The 20,058-nt window shown below is 39.6% G+C and overlaps 1 protein-coding gene across 1 annotated transcript in view; it reads right to left on the bottom strand.

Annotated features, from left to right (window-relative positions):
• Positions 1-20,058, bottom strand: part of DAAM1 (dishevelled associated activator of morphogenesis 1) — a 185,936-nt gene that overhangs the window by 74,763 nt on the left and 91,115 nt on the right. Inside the window, 1 exon segment of the mRNA XM_017865861.1 lies at positions 6,333-6,422. Within this exon segment, the coding sequence (XP_017721350.1) occupies positions 6,333-6,422 (90 nt within the window).

The following is a 20,058-nucleotide window of genomic DNA, read 5'->3' as shown; positions in this document are numbered from 1 at the left end:
TTCCCCTGCACTGACTTCATTGTTCAAAAGTTCAAGCCTTTTACAGATTTCCTAACAGGCTCTACAAATTGTGTTTAGTAAATATTAGATTCGGTCAACAGTCCAAACTTGACCTTTGAAGCAATGGCAAAAGGGACAGAGAACAAGATAGAAATCAAAAGGGAAAGTGTACAGTACATGTGAACACAGCTCAAATGGTGAAAAAGGAGCCAGTTTCTAGATGATGGGATCAAAGCACAACATCAGCTCTCACTGCTGTTAACCAATGGTGGGTCAAAGTGGTCACGGAATGGTTGTCTTGGTCACACATACCCCTAGAGGTTGGTTTCTCCTTCCTCTGTGCCCCAGAGCCTGTCTGCTTACCCTTTTATGGAGCTTATGACAACACTTTATTAATAATTTGATTCTATCTGCTTCTTCTACCAAGACCATCCACTCCAAGAAATTTGGCTTATTTTTTTTTAATCATCCTCAGAATCTAGCCAAGAATCTAGATTCTCTGTCTAGTTTTCTCTGCCCCAGAAAAGATACTCAATACACATCAAACAAATCACACACTAACTTGCCTTACCCTTTACCAACTGCATTGCTTCAGTGAGTAAAACACCAGATACTCGAAACTTGTTATTTCTTACTGTTTCCATCTGGGCTTATACACAAATCCTCATCTCTCTATGCCAGGGACTACATAGATAAGACAGAGAATTTCAGAGCCTGCAGCGTCTAGAATGCTGGTTGTCCTGCAGCTACTGTGCTTCCCTTATATAGTCTTTAGAGAGGTAGGGAGGAAAGGCAGACAAATTTCTTTCTAATCATTGCTACTTCTGCCACTTTCTATAAGTTCTTATCACGTAAGAGTACAAATCCCAGTTTGAACCCATCACTGGAGTTAAAAACTCAATTGCAGAAGACCAAACCAGGTACTTCTGAATAAGTCTAGTAATATTGTCACTGAAGTCTAGTTTTTTCCCTTTTACTGGTTCCCTCTCCCAAATCTTAACACCTAGCAAAGTGGGCACCTGGAAATCCAATGCTCACTCTACTGTATATTTAATCAACCACAGTAAAAGAAAGAAGAGGACATCTAACTTATCTTCCCTCTCACATCCTTAGGCCCAGTGCCCAGCCATTGCCTCCCTTCCCCGTTTACCCCTTTTCTCATTAGGATATTGGAAAGAACTAGAAGACCAATGTCTCATCTCATCTCCTCATTTTCCAGCTACTTTGTGTAGAAAATGGATGGTTTCTTTTGTCTTTAATTCCACTACTTTAACATATGTTTCTTTAAATCTGTGTAAATCTGTGTTTTGATCAAGCTACTGCCTCTCTAGCACTGCAAACACAGGAGGGCTTCAGCTCTCCAGGAACTGAAAGAACTGCATCCCAAAGGCCACACACAATACAACTTTAATCTTTTTGTGCATGTGGTGAACGAATTCCTTTTTGTGGGTAAGAGTCAGGAATTGATCCAGTCAGGGTATACAAACCAAATTAAGGAATAAATGAAAAGTACTAGCTGAACTTTCAGCTAGTACTTTCCCTAGATGTCTTCAGTATGTACCTAGCACCAGATCAACAGTTTGCAGAAATCACGATAGCTGAGCTGCAGCCAGGATAGGCAAGATTACTGAATGATTTAATTAGGCTAGAATCAAACACACTCGGCAGCAGAGTAAAAATTCACCTTCCCCAAAGTAGACCTCAAAACATACAGAAATGTAGTATGAACAATCTAATACCATTTACTTAGGCCTTGGCTTTAGAGATCAGAAACAAAGCAGGAAAAATTAGGCACAATCATCAAATCCTGATCTTTGCCTCAAATATCTGCTGTCATCACAGTTAGCAGTGTCTACATCCCCATTTACTTACTTGGCAAACTCTGAAGCCCAAGAAGGGGTACAAGTATTTTCTGGATACTAATAAGGACTGGTTAAGTGATACAGCTTGTACATTTGCTTCTGGGCAGAACAGCAATTAAAGATGATTTCTTCCTGTGCTGATAAGATTGCTGTCAGCATAATACATGTATACACCCACTTTATTTTCTCCTCTCTGAAGACTTATTCCTTACTGTTCCCAGGATTTAAAAATCATGTTAACAATAAGCAAATACAGCATGGCCAGATGCCTTTTGTGGTCAGATGGTTCATTGTTTAAAAAGCTTCAGTTTAAAATCCAAAAGATTGTTAACAGATGCAGTTTCTGGCTAGAGACCGGGAAAAACCTCATTTAAACAAAAGAGTATGTTGTGATTGGAACTAAAAAGGGAATTACCTTTAAAGATAAGAAACACAAACATTTCCTATTTGAAAATACCCCATCCCAACTAACAGAACCCTTTTTGGACCTTTCATGAAAGTTAAAAAAAAAATAAAAATAAAAATAAAGACAGTGGATTTGAGTCTATGACAAAGCAAAGATGACGAACCAGTTGCGGTACGTTTTAGATTTAGATTTGTTTGGACTTTCAACAAGGCCTCAACATCCATCTCTTATGCTCCCCCCCGATTACTCAATTAGACAAAATTCCAATTAACTTCTTTTGCATCACTTTAGTCTGAGAAATATTTTCTGCTTTGATTTTGGCTCTGGAAATAGGTTTTCAACCAGAGATATAGAGAAGTTTCATAAATGAACACTGAGCTTGATAAGCAGATAGCTGCTGCCGGGACTCAAGTCACTGTTGGACAGGGAAACAGACACTTGGCTGAGCCAAAGTTGGCCCTGTCTTTAGGTCCCAGGCTCATTGGCCTTCACAATTTCTGTTCATTTTTACATGGAAAGTTTGCTTTTCACCAACTCACGCCATCTGTTTCGGTTGGCTTCAGAGGCCCCTTACTCTATGACTTTACTATGTGTGAGAATGTCTGTAATGCCCTGTGTTCTAATCTTGAAAGATGGGAAATGTGACAGAGCCCCGGGAGTGTAGCTTTCCTCCAGTCTGAGAAATGGATGTGGCTTGGCTTGCTGGTGATAAGTCTGATTTGAAAAGGCTATGCGAGAGATGTTCCAAGGAAAATAATCTGTTCTTAATATTAAGGATGGCCACCACGGGGCTCCATTCTGAGAATGGGCAACCTGTCCTTCAGGAAATTACATTCTCTGAAGAGAGGTAAACATAATATCCTTCTCCTGGTTCAGTTTTTGTGTTCTCATATTCATTGTGTATTTCCCAATTTATTGCAGTGCCCAAAAAGTTCAGTTTCAGACCAAAGGCACAGTAGAGTTTTAACAGTGTTAGAAGCTGAAATTAAGAAAATCTTTGGTCAAGCAATGCTAGATCCATTTTAAAGTGAGGCAAATCTAGAACCCATGGGATTCCCTAAAGAGTTAAAATGGCTTTCCCACTGATTGCTAAGTCATATAAGGAAGCCAAGCTGTTGGAATGAAGCTAGTAGAAGTGCATTCTCAAAGGTTTGTGCAATCCAGCCAGGTACTAATAAGAAAGGCCCATCGGTCAAAAAGTGGGATTCTGAGGCCAGTGGCCACATCCATATCCCATCCTCCTACAAGAAGCAAACCCCTCATCATGCACACTTGAGATGAGATTTTCAAGGGGATTCGATAGGTGTGGAAATTGAAAAATGAGCAGCAGCTGCAAGCCTGAGGTCATTACAATTCTCCAGGGTTTGCCTTTTCTAATCTAAGGGGCAGTAGTTTCCATGATTAACCTTCTATTGCTGTCAAGGGTGTAATAAAATCTGGGAAAGAAGAAAACTTTCCCCTCGGTAAGCTGCTCCCATTTTCCTGCCCTTTTCTTTCCTCTAGTGAACATTCTCAATCCCTCCTTTGTATTGTTTCCTAATTTTCAGAAAAAATCTACACTAGAATGAGCCAAAATAGACAATGTCCTCTGTGTATACCCGCAACTTGAGGATTTATCTTTCTCAGTTCTAGCAGCAGGTTATTTATTTATTTATTTTTTATTATACTTTAAGTTCTAGGGTACATGTGCACAACGTGCAGGTTTGTTACATATGTACACATGTGCCATGTTGGTGTGCTGCACACATCAACTCGTCATTTACATCAGTTATATCTCCTAATGCTATCCCTCCCCTCCTCCCCCCACCCCACGACAGGCCCTGGTGTGTGATGTTCCCCTTCCTGTGTCCAAGTGTTCTCATTGTTCAATTCCCACCTATGAGTGAGAATATGCGGTGTTTGGTTTTTCGCCCTGGCGATAGTTTGCTGAGAATGATGGTTTTCAGCTTCATCCATGTCCCTACACCAGTTAGAATGGCAATCATTAAAAAGTCAGGAAACAACAGGTGCTGGAGAGGATATGAAGAAATAGGAACACTTTCACACTGTTGGTGGGACTGTAAACTAGTTCAACCATTGTGGAAGACAGTATGGCGATTCCTCAAGGATCTAGAACTAGAAATATCATTTAACCTAGCCATCCCATCACTGGGTATATAGCCAAAGGATTATAAATCATGATGCTATAAAGACACATGCACATGTATGCTTACTGCGGCACTATTCACAATAGCAAAGACTTGGAACCAACCCAAATCTCCATCAATGACAGACTGGATGAAGAAAATGTGGCACATACACACCACGGAATAGCAGCAGGTTTTTAAGATGGCAGTGCGAAAAGTTCCCTTGTTTCCAAAGGCTATATAATACCAGTTTCAGAACTGAGCACATTTTATTCCATTTTAAAATTCTTTCTCAGTGTATTATATTTGTTTCTTGAGCCATGACAATCAGTTCAATAAAAAAGAGGTTTTCTAGTTGTTTCAATGTATACAAAGAGAAACAGCAGAAGAGGAGAGGAAGACATTTATTTCACAATGATATTTTACTGGTTACTACTGGATTAAGAATTCTTAAGGCTTCAGTTTGGAAATAACCTGATAGAGGCTCAGAGATCACACTGAGGGGTTATGGCTGACCACATTTCTCAGAAAAGGCCACCAGAACTGAATCTGACACCCAGTTCTACCAATTACAATTGCTCAGGTGGAAAATTAACGTGCTTTAAATTTTTTGACAGTATTCAGTATAACTAATGACAATGCAGTGGTTCAGTCATCATGCATTCGTTTCAAAATGTCAGATGCTGGAGTTACAAAGATGGATAAGACATGGTGCCTTTTCATCAGACGCATAAAGTCAGGTGGAGAGCCACTCACATAGGCTCACTGCTAGAGAGAGAATCCCGTTATTGAGTAATGTAAGATGCTCCCAGGAGAGTGGCACAGGGCAATTACACAAGGTAGCAAAGGGGGCAGGCGTGCTGATAGATGCCACATGGGAAAATGGAGGTCCCAAGCTGCAGATTGGTTTCACCTAGTGAAAGGTTTCCCTCATAGTGGTGTCTTGAAAAAATACTGGATTATTGTATAGTTTGTTCCTGTTCCCCTGGGTCGGGAGTGAGTCATCAAAGTGTCCAATGCCTGTTGGAGAGTTAGGTGCTAGCCCTGCCCTTCCCACTACCCTATCCTGGTTTAAGTCTCTGCTGGAACAGAAGGGAAAATGGCAAAAGGTGGCCATGAACAGAATTAGTCCCAAAAATGGGTGTAGGGATATCCTCAGAATCTGCTACAGGGTTTAAAAGATGGCAAAGTGCACTCTATTTCAGGAGATACAGTCACCATGGAGTGATGCCTGGTGCCACAGACACTATGGAATTAAGAAGAGTTTTGCTATTCACTGTCCCCTATATCCATTCTCCCCATCTCTTGAGGTAATAGAACCCCCAGATCTTAAATGGGAAGTGACTGCCCAGAATAAAGACTTTGGTCCTTTCCGTGGATGTGGCCATGCAACTAGCAATGGGATACGAGAGGGAGTTAGGCGTATAACTCCAGGAATGTGTCCCTCAAAGTGGGAGCGGGGGAGCCTGTGTCTCCTTTCCTTTCTTCCATCACTGGTTTGGAACATGAATGGGCTGGAGAGTCACCTTGGCGCGTGGGATGGGGCCACACCAGAGAGATGATGAAATGGAAAGTTGTCAGAAGGTGGTTGTAGAGGGCTGTGACCCCCATAACTGGTCCTAGACCACCTGTATACAGACTGCTGTGTTAACAGCAGGGGTGGGGGAAATTTGTCTTGTGTAAGGAAACATTATTTTGGGTCTCAGTTACACCTGACTATGAATGATGGTTACAGGTGGAAAAGAGCCCAATGAAGTGTTGACAAAAACAATATGCAGAGAATTGACACTGGCTACATGTAGCACCATAGCCACAACACAACACATTCAATCTGGTTTTCACATTACAAAGAGCTGTCCAATTCTAGTGGTGAAATGGAAAAGCAAATGGAATCAATGATTATTTTCCAATTAACCATAATCACAATGAAAATCTTACCTTTTTCTTGCTACAGTATATTTGCCATTTTTTCTCAGCTGGAAGTGCAAACATGGCTTCTCTGTGTTTGTCTGTGAGGTCCAGTTCATCCTGAGAAGAAAGAAAATAATTAGTGTTTCATAGGTTAAACGTTATTCCTGTAGGGAACGTTATCAGTATCATCAAAGAAGAAAAAAAACCGAAAACACCAACACATATTTAAATGAACTTGAAAAAGATCAAGAAGCTAAGTTAGGTATGTTTTTTCATCATGAAGAAAGCATGTCCCTGGCTGGGGGCTAGGCATGGGGCACAGCAAGAGGGATAAGGCACAGCCCTACAGTCACCAAAGGTCAGGGGAGAGTGGACCAAGCATGGGCAGAATTATCCTGAGCTACTGTCTACTGTTGACTATGGTCCATTGAGCAACAAAAGGTGTCAAACTTCAGGAGTTTAGAAATATTGGTCACGTTAAAGATGAGGGTTTGCTGGGATGGACTCACAAACACTAACAGGCTGGGCCCTGAAGGACTTGGACATGAGGAGGGGAGAAACAGACAAAGGCTGGGTGTGGTGACAGACAGTTGTGTATGTGGGACAATGGTCAGCTTAACGGAAGTACTGGGTTTCTGCAAAGGATCATCAGTTTAAAGGTTGGAGAGGTAGGGAGTGAATAGCGGAAAGCTTTAAATGCCAGACTAAGGAGGTTATTTTCTTGAATGAATCGAGACAATGAAGTTTTGGGCAACGTAGTGACTCCCTCATTGCATAAACACCAACTGATATTTACTCAGTACACTATGTGCAGGCATGTTCTCATTTACTATAGCTCTCACAACAACCCCAAGTGGTCCACTCATTGCTACATCCACACTGATATAGCTTGCAAAAGTTTAGGCTGAAGATTGGCCACACCAGTTATTCAAGACTGCACACCTAGCAAATAGTGGAGTTGTGTTTTAAGCTTAGAATTGTTTAACTCCAGAGTCCAGATGTTTAGCCTTTCAGATCAGTGTTTGGAAACATTAACTTTATAGTTATGTACTACTTAGACTGAACCCTAAAGGAAGGCAATTTATAAATGTTAATAAGTAATGGATAACAATAACAGAATCATGAACATGAAGAGCTTAGGAAAAAGTTATTGGTGTTTAACAAGAACTTGACCCACAGTCTGCTATTTTTTTTTCTACTTTTACTTTAGGTCCAGGGGTACACGTGCAGGTTTGTTACATAGGTAACTTGTATGTCACTGAGGCTTTGTGTACAAATGATCCCATCACCAAGGTGGTGAGCACAGTACCTGAAAGGTAGCATTCCTGCCAACACCCCCACCACCTTCCCGTTCAAGTCCCCAGGTTCTATTGTTCCCATCTTAGTGTCCATGTGTCTTCAAAGTTTAGCTCCTACTTATAAGTCGAAACATGCGATATTTAGTTTTCTGTTCCTGGGATGGTTCACTGAGGATGCTGGCCTCCAGCAGCATACGCGTTGCTACAAGCGACATGATCTTGTTCTTTTTATGGTTGCATAGTATTCCATTATATACATCACATTTTCTTGATCCAGTCCACTGTTGATGAACATCTTGGTTGATTCCATGTCTTTGCTATTGTGAACAGTGCTGCAGTGAACATACAAGTGCATATGTCTTTTTGGGAGAACAATTTATTTTGCTTCATATATATATCCAATAGTGGGATTGTTGGGTCAAATGCTAGTTCTATTTTAAATTCTTTGAGAAATCTTCACACTGCTTTCCACAGTAGCTGAACTAATTTGCATTCTTACCAGCAGTGTATAACTGTTCCCTCTTATCTGTAACCTCACTAGCATGTGTTGTTCTTTGACTTTTAAATAATAGCCATTCTGACTGGTATAATATCTCATTGTGGTTTTGATTTGCATTTCTCTAATAATTAGTAACCGATATGATTTGGCTCTGCATCCCCACCCAAATCTCATGTCGAATTGTAATCCCCATGTGTCAGGGGAGGGGCCTGGTGGGAGGTTATTGGATTACGAGGGCAGATTCCCCCTCACTGTTTTTGTGATGAGCGAGTGAGTTCCTATTAGATTTGATGGTTTAAAAGTGTGTGGTTGGGCCGGACGTGGTGGCTCAAGCCTGTAATCCCAGCACTTTAGGAGGCCGAGGCGGGCGGATCATGAGGTCAGGAGATCGAGACCAACCTGGACAACACGGTGAAACTCTGTCTCTACTAAAAATACAAAAGATTAGCCGGGTGTGGTGGCACACGCCTGTAGTCCCAGCTACTCAGGAGGCTGAGGCAGGAGAATCACTTGAACCCAGGAGGTGGAGGTTGCAGTGAGCCGAGATTGTGCCACTGCACTCCAGCCTGTGTGACAGAGCGAGGCTCCATCTCAAAAGAAAAAGAAAAAGAATAAAAAACAGTGTGTGGTACTCCCCCCTTTTGTGGTGCTCTCTCTCTCTCTCGTCTCTCTCTCTCTTCTCTCTCTCTCTCTCTCTCTCTCTCCTCTCTCCTCTCTCTCTCCTCTCTCTCTCCTGCTACCATAGGAAAATGTGCTTGCTTCCCCTTCTGCCATGATTGTAAGTTTCCTGAGGCCTCCCAGTCATGCTTCCTGTTAAGCCTGCAGAACTGTGAGTCAATTAAACCTCTTTCCTTAGTATATTGCCCAGTCTCAGGTAGTTCTTTGCAGCAGTGTGAAAACAGAGTAGTACAGTGATTAGCATTTTTTCATATTGGCTGCATGCATGTTTTCTTTTCAGACGTGTCTCTTAATGTCTTTTGCACATTTTTTCATTGGGTTGTTTTTTGCTTGCTGATTTCTTACAGATTCTGGATATTAGACCTTTGTCAGATGCATGCTTTGCAAATATTTTCTCTCATTTTGTAGGGTGTCTATTTACTCTCTTGATAGTTTCTTTTGCTGTGGAGAAACTGTTTAATCAAGTCCCACTTGTCAATTTCTGCTTTTGTTCCCATTTCTTTTAGAGACTTAGTCAGAAATTCTTTGCCAAAGCTGATGTGCAGAATTGTATTTCCTAGGTTTTCCTCTAGGGTTTTTATTGTTTTAGGTCTTACAGTTAAGTCTTTAATCTATCTTGAGTTAATTTTTCCTTATGTGAAAGAAAGGGGTCCAGTTTCAATCTTCTGCCTATGGCTAGCCAGTTATCCTACCACCGTTTATTGAACAGGATGTCTTTTCTCTACTGTTTGTTATTGTCAACTTTGTTAGAGCTCAGGTGGTTGCAGGTGTGTGGCTTCATTTCTGGGTTCTCCAGGCTGTTCCATTGGTTTATGTGTCTGTTTTTGTACCAGTACCATGATGTTTTGGTTTTTGTAGCCTTGCTGTATAGTTTGAAGTTGGCTGGTGTGATGTCTCTGGCTTTGTTCTTTTTGCTTAGGATTGCTTTGATGGTCCATGCTCCTTTCTGGTTCTATACGAATTTTAGGTTACTTTTTTCTAATTCTGTGAAAAATGACATTGGCAGTTTGACAGGAATAGCATTGACTCTGTAAATTGCTTTGGGCAGTATGGTCATTTTAACAATATTGATTCTTCCTATCCATGAGCATGGAATGTTTTTCCATTTGTTTATGTTGGCTCTGATTTCTTTCTGCGGTGTAATTCTCATTGTAGAGATCTTTCACTCCCTTGATAAGCATATTCCGAGGCATTTTATTCTTTTGAAGCTATTGTATGTGGAATTTTGTTCTTTATGTAGGTCTGAACTTGAATGTTATTGGTGTATAGAAATGCTACTGATTTTTTCACATTGGTTTTGCATACTGTAACTGTACTAAAGTTGTTTATCAGTTCTAGAAACCTTCTGGCAGAGTCTATGGGGTTTTCTAGGTATAGAAACATATCATAAAGAGAGACAGTTTGACTTCCTCTCTTATTTTGATGCCTTTTATTTCTTTCTCTTGTTTATTTGCTCTGGCTAGCAATTCCAGTAGCATGTTGCACAGAAGTGGTGAGAATGGGCATTCTTGTCTTATTCCAGTTCTCAAATGGAAGGCTTCCAGCTTTTGTCCATTCAGTATGATGCTGGCTGTGGGTGTGTCATAGATGGCTCTTGCTATTTTGAGGTGTGTTCCTTTGAAGCCTAATTTGTTGAGGATTTTTTAACATGAAGGGATGCTGAATTTTATCAAAGGCCTCTTCTGCATCTATAGAGACGATCATAAGGTTTTATTATTGTTTATGTGGTGAATCACATTTATTGATTGGCATATGTTAGACCAACTTTGTATACCAGGAATACAGCCTACTTGATTGTGGTGAATTAACTTTTTTTNGAATAGCATTGACTCTGTAAATTGCTTTGGGCAGTATGGTCATTTTAACAATATTGATTCTTCCTATCCATGAGCATGGAATGTTTTTCCATTTGTTTATGTTGGCTCTGATTTCTTTCTGCGGTGTAATTCTCATTGTAGAGATCTTTCACTCCCTTGATAAGCATATTCCGAGGCATTTTATTCTTTTTGAAGCTATTGTATGTGGAATTTTGTTCTTTATGTAGGTCTGAACTTGAATGTTATTGGTGTATAGAAATGCTACTGATTTTTTCACATTGGTTTTGCATACTGTAACTGTACTAAAGTTGTTTATCAGTTCTAGAAACCTTCTGGCAGAGTCTATGGGGTTTTCTAGGTATAGAAACATATCATAAAGAGAGACAGTTTGACTTCCTCTCTTATTTTGATGCCTTTTATTTCTTTCTCTTGTTTATTTGCTCTGGCTAGCAATTCCAGTAGCATGTTGCACAGAAGTGGTGAGAATGGGCATTCTTGTCTTATTCCAGTTCTCAAATGGAAGGCTTCCAGCTTTTGTCCATTCAGTATGATGCTGGCTGTGGGTGTGTCATAGATGGCTCTTGCTATTTTGAGGTGTGTTCCTTTGAAGCCTAATTTGTTGAGGATTTTTTAACATGAAGGGATGCTGAATTTTATCAAAGGCCTCTTCTGCATCTATAGAGACGATCATAAGGTTTTTATTATTGTTTATGTGGTGAATCACATTTATTGATTGGCATATGTTAGACCAACTTTGTATACCAGGAATACAGCCTACTTGATTGTGGTGAATTAACTTTTTTTTTTTTTTTTTTTTTTTTTGAGACGGAGTCTGGCTCTGTCGCCCAGGCTGGAGTGCAATGGCCGGATCTCAGCTCATTGCAAGCTCCGCCTCCCAGGTTTACACCATTCTCCTGCCTCAGCCTCCCAAGTAGCTGGGACTACAAGCGCCCGCCACCTCGCCTGGCTAGTTTTTTGTATTTTTTAGTAGAGACGGGGTTTCACCATGTTAGCCAGGATGGTCTCGATCTCCTGACCTCGTGATCCGCCCGTCTCGGCCTCCCAAAGTGCTGGGATTACAGGCTTGAGCCACCGCACCCAGCCTTGAATTAACTTTTTGATGTGCTGCTGGATTTGGTTTGCTAGTACTTTGCTGAGGATTCTCGCATCTATGTTCATCAGAGATATTAACCTGAAGTTTCCTTTTTTTTCTTGTGTCTCTGCCAGTCTTTGGTATTAGGGTGATGCTGGTTTCAGAGAGTTAGGGAGGAGTCCCTCCGCCTTGAATTTTTGGAATAATTTCAGTAGGATTGGTACTAGCTCTTCTTCATATATCTGGTAGAATTCAGCTGTGAATCTATCTAGTCCAGGGCTGTTTTTGTTTGGTCAGTAGGTATTTTTTTGTATTACTGATTTAATTTCAGAACTCATTATTGGTCTGTTCATGATTTAAATTTCTTCCTGGTTCAATCTTGGGAGGCTGTGTGTTTCTAGGAATGTATCCATTTCTTTGTGCACAGAGGTGTTTGTAACAGTCTCTAAGGACTTTTTTGTTTGTTTCCATGGGGGTCAGTTGTAATGTTACCTTTGTTGTTTCTGATTGTGTTTATTTGGATTTTCTCTGCTTTTTCCTTTATTAATCTAGCTAGCAGTCTATAAATCTTGTTTAATCTTTCCAAGAATCAACTTTTGGCTTTGTTGATTTTTTTGTATGAATTTTCACATCTCAATTTCATTCAGTTCAGCTCTGATTTTGGTAATTTCTTTTCTTCTGCTAGCTTTGGAGTTGGCTTGCTCTTGTTTTTCTAGTTCCTGTAGGTGCATCATTAGGTTAACTTGAGATCTAACTTTTTGATGTAGGCGTTTAGCACAACAGATTTTCTTCTTAACACTGCTTTAGCGCTGTCCCAAAAATTCTAGTATATTTTGTCTTTGTTGTCATTAATTTCAAGGATTTTTAAAAATTTTGCCTTAATTTCATTCTTTATCAAAAGTCTTTCAGGAGCAGGTTGTTTAACTTCCATGTGTTTTATGGTTTCGATAAATCTTCTTGGTATTGATTTCCATTTTATTGCACTGTGGTCAAAGAGTGTGACTGGTATGATTTTATTTTCTGAATTTGTTGAGATTTTGTTTGATAGCTGAACATGCCGTTCATCTTAAGAGTATGTGTCATGTGAGATGAGCAGAATATATATTCTGTTGTTGCTGGGTGGAGTGTTCTGTAGATGTCTATTAGGTCCAATTGCCCAAGCACTGAGTTTAAGTCTAGAATATCTGTTAGTTTTCTGCCTCAATGATCTGTTTAACACTGTTGGTAGGGTATTGAAGTCCCCTAGTATCACTGTTTGGTTCTCTAAATCTCTTTGTAGGTCTCTAAAATCCTGTTTTATGAATCTGGGTGCTCCAATATTGGGTATGTATATATTCAGGATAGTTAAGTCTTCTTGTTGGATTGGGCCTTTTATTACTATGTTAATGACTTTGTCCTTTTTGATCATTGTTGGTTTAAAATCTGTTTTATCAGATACAAGAATAGCAACCCCTGTTCTTTTTTGTTTTCCACTTTCCTGACACTTCTTTTACTTTGAGCCTATCAGCACCAATACTTGTGAGATGGGTCTCTTGAAGGCAGCAGTGGGTCTCGCTTCTTTATCCAAAGTGCTACTCCATGCCTTTTGAGTGGCACATTTAGCCTGTCTACATTCAGAATCCATATTAATATGTGAGGATTTTATCCTTTCATTGTGCTGTTAGCTGGTTGTTATGTAGACTTGATTGTATGTGCGTATGTAGACTTCATTATCATGGCAGGTATTGTTCTTTTATTTCCATATTTAGCACTCCCTTTAGGAGATCTTGTAAGGCAGGTCTAATTGTAATGAGTTCCCTTAGCATTTGCCTGTCTGAAAAGGATTTTGTTTCTCCTTCACTTTACGAAGCTTAGTTTGGCAGGATATGAAATTTTTAGTTGGAATTTCTTTTCTTTAAGGATATTGAAAATAGTCCCTGAATCTCTTCTGGCTTATAAGGTTTCTCCTGAAAGGTCCACTGTTAGCCTGATGGGGTTCTCTTTGTAAGTGACCTTCCCCTTCTCTCTTGCTGCCTTTAAGATTTTTTCTTTTGCATTGACCTTGGAGAATCTGATGACTATGTGTCTTAGGGATGGTTACCTTGCATAGTTTCTCATACAAGTTCTCTGAATTTCTTGAATTTGCATGTCAACCCCTCTAGTGAGTCTGGGGAAATTTTTGTTGCCTATATCCTCAAATATATTTTCCAAGTAGCTTGATCTCTCTTTCTTTCTGAAATGCCAATAAATATAGGCATTCACATAATCCCATATCTTTGAGGTTTCATTCTTTTTTTTACATTCTTTCATTCTTTTTTATTTTTGTCTGCCTGTGTTACTTTGAAGGAATGGTATTCAAGCTCTGAGATTCCTTCCTCAAATTGGTCTATTCTGTTGTTAATGCTTCCAATTGTATTTTGAAATTCCTGTAGTGATTTTTTCATTTCCAGAAGTTCAGTTTGGTTCTTTCTTAAAAATGGTTATTTCATCTTTCAACTCCAGGATCATTTGACTATTTTCCTTGGATTGGGTTTCAACCTTCTCTTGTATCCAAATGAGCTTCCTTGCCATCAGATTCTGAAAGTCTACATTTTAGCCATTTCAATAAAATATGTAAATGAAACACAGTAAGATTTAGATCTCCAAGGAATATTTTAAAAGTCCCCCTCTGAATGGCTCTTGTATATATCTGCAGTTCTATAATACTCACGGACATGTAGGCTTAGGATACTGACTTCACATCTCATATTCCTACCTCTATTTAGTCATCAAGTCCTGTTATTCTTTCCTTGAAAAACCTCATTTTTTCCCCTTTGATTTTCCCTTCATTTCATTCTCACTGAAACCACCAACACTTATGTCCTAATAACTTCTCCTTGGCTTCTGGCTACAGCCTCCCAGTGTTCCTCTTTGTCTTTCCAATCCTTCCTGCTAAACATGGGCAGATTTCTCCTAAAGAAGTGGTTTTCAAACATGAGCAAGCATCAGAATCACCAGGAAGGTTCCTTAAATCACTTATCATCCAGCATTTAGGATTGAACAGGGAGGAAAAGGTACAAGAAATTGCATTTTCAGTAAGTTTCCAGGTGTTGCTGCTGGTCCTAAGACCACATTTTAGAACCACTGCCTTAAAAAGGGAGCACCTGTGCTGTTTTGAGCTCCCAGTTCAAAAAACTTTATTAGTTCCACATTGCCTACCAAATTAATTCTCCACTCCTCAGCCTGCCTTTGAAGTCTTCCATTTATAACCCCAACTGACTTTGCCAGGCTTGCTTCTAGTTATCACCTTACACAGTATCTTGTTAACACCCACACCTCCAGTGCCTAGCTATGGCCTAAAATATGCTAGTTCCCTTGGGAAGTTCATGATCTTTTTAAGCCTCTACATCCTGTACATCTCCAGGAGAGGTACATCATTTCTCTTGCAAGGCTGTTGTGAGGATTGACAAAATCAACTAAGCATGCAGTAATGCCTGACACAGAGGTAGCAACTGTACTGTTGTTATTTCATCATTTAAACACAAATCAATTGGTACTTTCAAGGGCAAGGTAAACAGTTATGTCACTAAAACACACAGACAGTATTACTCCCTAACCACAAAAACTAGCTATTAAGAATTTAAACACAATGAACAACCAGAGAAGTAATGAGGGATTTTTACAGAAAATTCCATTATGAGGGAACATGTTAAAATGTTAGAATTTTGGCACACAGCTATTATATATGTGAAGTAATTATTTTCTTCCTTTTAATTTCCTGTTATTCATACCTGCTCTTAACTATTGATGAATGGGAAAATAATGGTGACATAAATCACTTCTCAACAATCAGGTCAATTATTCAAACAGCTAATAGTAACTTGCTTAGTTTGGGGGTAACGTTTGGTTTGTGTGAGAGAGAACTGTACTATTAGTAGCGTATCCTTTACTACACTATAGCACAGTTTTTGTTAACTGAGCAGAGGTGTGAAGAAACATGTGATTCCTAAAACCTAGACATTCAAAGCAAAGGGTTTTTTTTTTTTTTTTTTGAGACGGAGTCTCACGCTCTGTTGCCGTGGCTGGAGTGCAGTGGCCGGATCTCGGCTCACTGCAAGCTCCGCCTCCTGGGTTTACGCCATTCTCCTGCCTCAGCCTCCCGAGTAGTTGGGACTACAGGCGCCTGTGACCTCGCCTGGCTAGTTTTTTTGTATTTTTTAGTAGAGATGGGGTTTCACCGTGTTAGCCGGGATGGTCTCGATCTCCTGACCTCGTGATCTGCCCGTCTCGGCCTCCCAAAGCGAAGGGTTTTAATATAACTATGTTTTGCTGTTACAGGTAGATAACTTCTGCTTCTGCTGAGATGCAGAAATGACCAATTGTGAATTGAAAAAACACATACAAACTAGGAATTAGGGGCAGGTGATTTCATGCAAGAAGATAATTTTCATTGAGCAAAAAAAAAAGTTACTGTAGGGTCTCTGCATATAATTTTTGATTACAGTAAGAAAATGGAAAGGAATAAATGGGTACTGCTAACAGTAATATCTAACAATTATTGAGCACTTTCTATTTTCTAAATAGTAGTGTTTTATATTGATTAATATACTGTATCCTTACAACAATCCTATAAAGTAGGTCATATTATTATACGATTTTCTAGAAAACTGAGTCAGAGTGGATTAAGTAGCTTGCTCAAGGCAACAAAGCTGGTAAACAGTGGAGGAAGAACTTGAGTCTAGACTGTCTTGGTTACACAGCCTGTGTTCTTAACCACCACACTGTTCATTCTGTCAACACAGGTAGGTAAAATCACGACACTGATACAAACATGAAAATGCATCCATTTACTGAGTGTCTCTTAGCAAAAGAGTGGGGTTTGTTGTCAGATATTCCTGAGTTCCACATCTGGCTTTATGGCTTATGTAACCTTGCACAAGTGACTCAGCCTCTGAACTTCAATTTCTTCATCTAAAGACAGAATAGTCATATATTCCTGATAGTCATCTATCAAAAAAAATGTTGTTGAGTATCTATCTGTTAAATTCCAGGCACTGCGATAGGTGCAGGATTCAAAAAAGTATCATGGAGCTCAATCCTCATTCAGACAGAGGGGAAAGCAAATAGTCACACTAACTCAAGAATGATCAACACAATGAACAATCAGGGAAGCAATGAGGGTTTTTTACAGAAAATTCCATTATGAGGGAACATGTTACACACTAAGTTTAGTTCTGAGAACCCACTTGTTATGGGGAAAGGTGGGACAGTGAAGAGTTTCCTCAGGAAATGTACAGAGCTTAGAGGTAAATAGGAAGTAAAGAGGTAGAAAGCACTGCAGACAATGAACAGTAGCCTTGAAAGCCACTGTGGACTTAATTCTTTATCCTAAGAGCAATCTGGATTGGTGGATTCTGAGTGAGGAGAGTGACACAGATTAAATTTGACAATAACTGGGAGAACCTAGGCACAATGACCAGGATGTAAGAATAAGACCCCTACCCCTCCATTCCAAAAGTATCTCTGCTTTGACTCATTTTGATTTCATAATACGGCTGAATCAAGCATGTAACACTTTAAGAGACTATCACAGCCTTATGAGATCAATCAACACTTACTCACTGTCCTACCCATTCCAGGACCAGAGCCAGACATTATAAAGAATACAAAGATGAATAACAGATCCTGATTTCAAGGAATTTATAATCTAGTTAGGAAGACATGATGATAGAAAGCTTTACAGGTTCCCATTCTTTTCAAGATAAAGTCCAAATTCCTTAGCAGGTAAAGGCCCCTTCACGGCTTTTGCTGAACTTCCCACCTCCCCTCCTCCTCCTCCAACAGCAGCACCTTCTAGTGTATCCGAAAAGCAGGTTAATTGCTCACTGCATGTAAAGTCCAATTAACAAGAGTGAGGTCTCATAGAAGGCAAGTGAATTTACTCCGTAGCTAGCTTGGGGAAGGGGCACAAAGCATCCTGGCTTTAAATATGCCACTTCACCTTTGGAGCAGAAAGCGGACACCTTTATAAGGTAAGGGGGTAGTGAGCAAGGGCAAGGGGTCCCCCTGCTAGCCTGGTGTCTTATCTACTGAACAGTGGAGTTGGTGCCTTTCTGAGCAGAATTAAGTTCTAAAAGTGGCCAAGCCGGCATGCTTTTGATATGTCCACCTGGTAGATGAAAGTCCCGAGGCAATCCCCAGAGGGTGAAAGATCTAAGGCTATTCCCTAGAGGTGAACATTCCATAGCGGGTGTGTTTTGGTTTGCAAGTCGACTGTCAACTCTTGCGGAGAAATCTGTCTTGGGACAGAAAGTAAGAAGAACTCGTCCTGCAGGAAATGTCTGGTGAGGGGAAGGTGACAGGTTATATTTGCATTCTGAATGGCTAATAGGAAACAGGGAAGAGAGGGAAAGAGGAGAGGAGGAGAGAAAATAAAAAAAAATAGTAACTCATTCCCTTTTCTTAGAAAACATGATAGCACTTAAAACGAGTACCTCTGATCACAAGTTACCAACTTCTGAAAGTTTGCACATGCTGTTCCCCTTTTTCAAGGAGCCCTTCCCACCATGTCTAAGAGGCAATCCTATTCATCCAAGCTTTTACAGGGCATCAGCTATTCCCCCCAGGTAGCCTATCCTGCCTTTCTGGGGATGAGCAGCTCCTCTGTGCTTTGTGGCATTTATCACATTGCTATAGCTATGTTATTGGTATATCTGACTCTCATTGTGAACTCATTCCCAACAGACATGAACTCAATTTGTTCTATTCATCTTTGCATTAGTTGCCAGTACCTAAAGCAATCTGACATAGCAGAAATGGAAAAAAAAAAAAAAAAAAAAAAAAAAAGGAAGGTGTGCAGAAAGTAGAGAAGATGGGGAAGCTGGGAAGGAGGAAGGGAAGGGATATTGTAAGATATAGTGATGATTACTTGATTACTTTATTGTTTAGAGATAGGGTCTCTCTCTGTCATCCAGGCTGGAGTGCAGTGGTGTGATCACAGTTCACTGTACCCTTGACCTCCTGTGCTCAAGCCATCCTCCAGCCTCACCCTCTCAAAGTGCTGAGATTACAGGCATGGGCCACGGCACATGCCCAGTGCATTTTAAAGATTAAAGCCTATTATTTGAAGTAAAATGCACATACAATGAAATGTACAAATGTTAAGTATACAGTTTCTGAGTTTGGCAAAGGTATACACTGAAGAGGTTGTAACACTTAACACCTCAGAATCTAGTGGTACCATCTTATACTCATGTCAACAATACATGGCAGTTCCAGATACTCCACATTCTCATCAACATTTGGTGCTGCTTTTTTTAAATTTTAGCTCTTCTAGTTTCTGTTAAGTATGATCTCAATGTAGTTTTAGTTTACATTTTCCTAATGACAACTGGTGCTAAACATAACTTTTCACATGTTTACTGGCCATTCATACATATTCTTTGTGAAATATCTGTTCGAATCTTTTGCCCATTTTTATTGAGTTGCTTGTCTTATTTTTACTGATTTAAAGGAAGTCTTTATATATCCTGGAAACATGTCCTTTGTTAGAGGTATATATTGAGAATATTTCTCCTAGCCTGTGGCTTGCTTTCTCATTTTGTTAATGATGTATTTTGATCACCACGTGTTTTTTTTAATTTTAATGAAGTCTAATTTATCCATTTTTAAAATATAGTTAATGATTGTAAATCTTCTCTAAGAAATTCTATACCTTACAGGTTAAAAAAAAATTGTATGTTTTTTTCTGGAAGCTGTACGGTTTTAGTTTTAGCTTCTATGTTTGAATCTCCAGTCCCTCTCAAAGACCCTTCTTCTGGATAACACCCAGTATTTCTTTAGTTACAAAACAGCTGGATTGTTTTTGCCTCGTCTCTTCTAACTATGCATATTCATTTAGATAGGTTGCCAGGTAAGGAGGGCAATGAAAGCAAAGTTGATGGGAGAAGAAAAAAATAATGGATGTGAAACAATTTGAAAATCATTCTTCAAATTACTTCAAGGTAATATTTCAGGAGATTTTACATTTTGATAATTAAATACTAAAGGAAGCATTCATGAAGAATAAAGCAATTAGTATCACTATATCTCAATAGTATCTCTTTACATGAATTTCTTAGAAAAAGCAGATGCATAGAGGCAGAAAGCAGATGATTGGGGCTACAGCAAGGGCAGAGATGACAGCAAACGGGCACAAGGGGAGATGGGGTGCTGGAAGTGTTCTAAACTATGGCGCAAACGGGCACAAGGGGAGATGGGGTGCTGGAAGTGTTCTAAACTATGGCGGTGATAGTTAACAACTATAAACATTTATTAAAAACAAAAACGAACAATAAAAAAAGGGGAATTTTAAAAAAAAAAAAATTTTCCCCAAAAAAACTTCACAAAAAAAAAAAAAAAAAAAAATCAA

This window comes from Rhinopithecus bieti, unplaced genomic scaffold (assembly GCF_001698545.2).
Source record: "Rhinopithecus bieti isolate Rb0 unplaced genomic scaffold, ASM169854v2 scaffold_83527, whole genome shotgun sequence".
Taxonomy (NCBI): domain Eukaryota; kingdom Metazoa; phylum Chordata; class Mammalia; order Primates; family Cercopithecidae; genus Rhinopithecus; species Rhinopithecus bieti.
This window is presented reverse-complemented; position numbering and strand designations above follow the sequence as displayed.